The 4,054-nt window shown below is 36.5% G+C and overlaps 1 protein-coding gene across 1 annotated transcript; it reads left to right on the plus strand.

Moving 5' to 3' along the window:
• The first annotated feature begins 359 nt into the window (after window positions 1–359).
• Window positions 360–2,506, plus strand: LOC107690696 (beta-1,3-galactosyltransferase 1-like). The gene is made up of 2 exons (XM_016489087.1): window positions 360–1,133; window positions 2,443–2,506. The coding sequence occupies exons 1-2, from the start codon at window positions 505–507 to the stop codon at window positions 2,450–2,452; spliced, it is 639 nt and encodes a 212-aa protein (XP_016344573.1). The 5' UTR covers window positions 360–504; the 3' UTR covers window positions 2,453–2,506.
• The last annotated feature ends 1,548 nt before the right edge of the window (window positions 2,507–4,054 follow it).

Genomic DNA, 4,054 nt, shown 5'->3' on the forward strand with positions numbered 1-4,054 from the left:
GCAGCTGTGGTGCTCACCTCCAGGACCCCAGTTGTTGTATTCACAGCCTCCTCCTTTTCCTGACCCGTTCTTTCACAGCAGTGTGTGTGTGTGTGTGTGTGTGTGTGTGTGTACATATATATATATAAAACCAATAAACTATTTTAAACTGAGATTGAGAAGCACACACAAGAAAAACATATTTGTTAGAGGTAGCACTACGCTGTACATTTATTTGAATTTATATTTCATACATATACAGCGCAGTCGGCAAAGCCTTCCAAACCTTCAAATCGATCCTGTGATCAATACCTAAAAATATAGTAAATATTATAAGATGACAAAAAGATAAGCGGAAACAGTGGAACGAGCACACGCGCGTGCTCTGTACGCTGTTTGCGTAGCGGGAACGCTAAACTAAGGGGAAGCATAGGAGGAACAGACTTCGACACAACACCGGCGAACATGACATTTAGGTTTTGTGACTTTCCCTTACGTTAGTGGTGCAGTTTATTTTGCTTAAATATGGGAAAACGATCGCGATATAAACTTTTAACGTACTTTGGTGTAGCTGGGTTAATAACATTTGTAGCTAGCCTCGTTTTTAACAGAACAATACTTCCGAAGAAGACTCCAACACCCAAAGAGCTCTACGTGATCTCACCGTCAACATACAGATTCATTTTGAACCAACCAGAACTGTGTGAGAAGAAGAGTCCTTTCCTGGTTCTTATGATCCCAGTGACTCTCAAAGACACAGAGGCGAGGACTGCTATTAGAAGGACATGGGGTCAAGATGGCTTGATTCCTCGTGTGACCGTTTTGCATTTGTTTGTCATTGGTCAGCCCGCACAAAGTGACCCAGTACTGCAGGAGCACCTGGAGAGGGAGAGCAAGGAATATGGGGACATCATTCAAATGGACTTTGTGGACAGCTACCATAATCTCACAATCAAGACGATGATGATTATGAACTGGATAGCCACTTACTGCCGGGGTGCTTGGTATGCCATGAAGATCGATGCCGATATCTTTCTCAATGTACGTTACCTGGTGGACTACCTGCATGACCAGGGCGAGGCCTCCAGGAAAGACTACATCTCTGGATCCGTCATCTCAGATGCTGTTCCTCACAGGGACAGCTTCAACAAATGGTATATCTCAGAGGATCTTTACCCAGACACCTGGTATCCTCCATATGTGTCTGGAGCTGCATATGTCTTTTCTACTGACCTGGCCAGAAAAATATCATGGGCCTCTAGATTTGTGCAACCAATTCCACTCGAAGATGTCTATGTGGGGTTGTGCCTTCACGTACTGGGTGTAAAACCAATTTATGCAACAACATTTCTGGGGCTTAGTAATCTTTTTGAGGTGCGCAGACTTAAGTATGAAAGGTGCTCTTTTGCCAAGCGCATTATAGTGAACGGGTTTAACCCACAGAATCTTCTCCGCATTTGGCATGACTTTCAGAAGTCTTATTTTACATGTTGATACCTTTTACACAATTGAAACAACTTTTGCTAAGCGCATTATAGTGAACGGGTTTAACCCACAGAATCTTCTCCGCATTTGGCATGACTTTCAGAAGTCTTATTTTACATGTTGATACCTTTTACACAATTGAAACAACTAAATTGTATTTGAAGTACCTTGAATCTTCTAAACTTATGTGTAGCATTTGCTAGTACTCACCATTCCTTTAATAATGTTCACACATCATTGAGATTCTGCACTTTAACATATGTGAGGCAGAACAAAATATTACAGGGATGCACTTTAAACAGTAAAAATATTTATTTTTTTGATAACGAAAAAATATTTGTTTCATCTATATTACATTTTCAGATGCTGGTGCATGATTTAAACAGAAGGGGGCGCAGTTTCCCTAAAAATAGCGAGTGGGGGAAACGTAGCGTTCTGAGTGAATATTTAGGTTATGTTCTGGTAAGAAAATATTTATTGAAAGATGAAATGGTTAATATTTATCTATTTACAGTCCAAATACTTGCTATATGGTCATGGGGTCGCCGTGATTTTGCCAAGTAAGACATGTTCCTGACCTGGATCAACATCTTTTGTTGATCCTGGATCAACATAACTGTCCATAAATATAGACTTAACCCAACCTACCCCCAAACCTAACCCTACCCATCATTTATTCCTAAAATCAGTGTGAAATGATAGCTGATTAACAAGGGTGTAGAAGCGCCTAACACTGATTGTAAGCCTAAAACAGATATTTCCTGAAAAGTTATCCCTCAATTCTGATTGGTTGATAGGAATGTTGTTCCAGGATCAACAAGGATGTTGATCCAGGAACATGTTGTACTTGGTGAAATCACGTTCACCATGGTCATGTCCAGTAAATTGACCACTCAGAGCACAGAACTATTTGAGAGTTTGTTTGTATAATAAAGCAGAAATGATTAGCACTGTCATCACTTTCTTTTGCATTTACAGTTGCCTGTGATGCAGTTTGTGCCTGGAAATCAGCTGCTCAAACATAATAAATAAAGCATCTAACACACCATGGAAAAGTAAATTCAGGCTGTTTAATTATATTGGATGATAACCGTTGGATTAGCCTATGTTTGTTGATGTTATGATATTGTGTTACAGTAGATTGGCAGAGCTGCAAAGTTTTATTTTAATTTTTTTATTGCATTGCAATTGAAAGAATAACAACAGTTATGAAGTAACATGGGGCTAACGGACATCATCACATGAAGTTAGACAAGCTACACAAATTAACAAAATATACCAATGATAAAGAAGGAGAAAAAAAAGAAAGAAATTAAAGTCTTTTAAAGATAGCTTACAATAGACTCAAGAATGTTAAAAGTTTTAGAAGCCTTTGAGTTCAAAGGATTTGACATATTCTTAAAAGAAGTAAAAAGGGACTTTATGTCAGATGAAAACATTCTAAAGGTAGGTTTGCAATGAATGGTTCTGGCTTAAACAATATGTTCCAGATTAATGTCCTTGAAATGAAAATCTGACAAAAAAAATGATAGATTCTGTTATTTCTATCATTTTGTTACAGCAGGAAAAAATGAACATGATAACTTCTAACCAAAAAGACTTGGTGAATGGGCAATGATAAAACAGATGTAGAATAGATTCTTCCATCAGTATTACAAAATGAACACATTGAGGATATATTCTCAGAAAATCTGCTCAAAAATAAATTACAAGGGTAGTATCTATGAGCAATTTTGAAATGGAGTTCTTTAATTTTACTTGGGATAAATAGCCTGTGAGGAAAGGTCCATAAGTTTTTTAATTCAGAGTTCGGATAACAAATCCTCCATTTAGATTGTGCTTTAGAGGGGCATCCTGGGGTTGAAGAAAGAGCATTTCTAATAAAAAAGTTATTGCATTTTTTATCTAATACATAAACACCATTAAATGCAAGTGTAGGAAAATGGTTGTTTACACAGCCATAACATAAATGCGCTTTAAACAAAGTTTTTAAACTGACAGGGATACTTTTAGTCACCTTATTAAAATCTCTTAGTGAGATTGATGCACCTTTCAAAAACACAAAATCAGAAAAGGAAAGAAGGTCCCCATCAGAATTGAACAAATCAGAAACAAAAAAGATATTTTGATTCACCCATTCAATGAAACAGAGTGATTTGTTACCAGACAATATATTTTCATTGTTCCAAAGAATACACGTGTGCGGGGAGAAATTATGTTTAAAAGCAATCTTCCAGGATTCTAGGGCTTGTTTATGAAAATTTGACAGTTTAATAGGTAACTTACTACACTTAAAGTTACAGGACAATAAAAATTTAAGGCCACCACAACGTAGGGGTGTGCGATATTGACAAAAAATAATATCTCGATATTTTCTGGGATTTTATCGATGACGATAATAAGACATATAATTAGACATATTTAGATATAGAGATATTTTGTTTGATATATTAAACATAAAACGATGAATACTGATATTTTAAATTATTTAAAAAATGAAAAAAATCTATTAAAAAAAATAAAAAGCCGAAATTTGAAATTAAAACCGCCAGCAGGTGGCAGCAAATCACTGTTAATAAGTGAGTCATTG

Source organism: Sinocyclocheilus anshuiensis, unplaced genomic scaffold, assembly GCF_001515605.1.
Source record: "Sinocyclocheilus anshuiensis isolate Anshui unplaced genomic scaffold, SAMN03320099.WGS_v1.1 scaffold2041, whole genome shotgun sequence".
Classification (NCBI taxonomy): Eukaryota; Metazoa; Chordata; class Actinopteri; order Cypriniformes; family Cyprinidae; genus Sinocyclocheilus; species Sinocyclocheilus anshuiensis.

What these genes read in the sequence shown, in the direction of transcription:
- LOC107690696 (XM_016489087.1), top strand. Translation starts at nt 505, where the DNA reads ATGGGAAAACGATCGCGATATAAACTTTTAACGTACTTTGGTGTAGCT.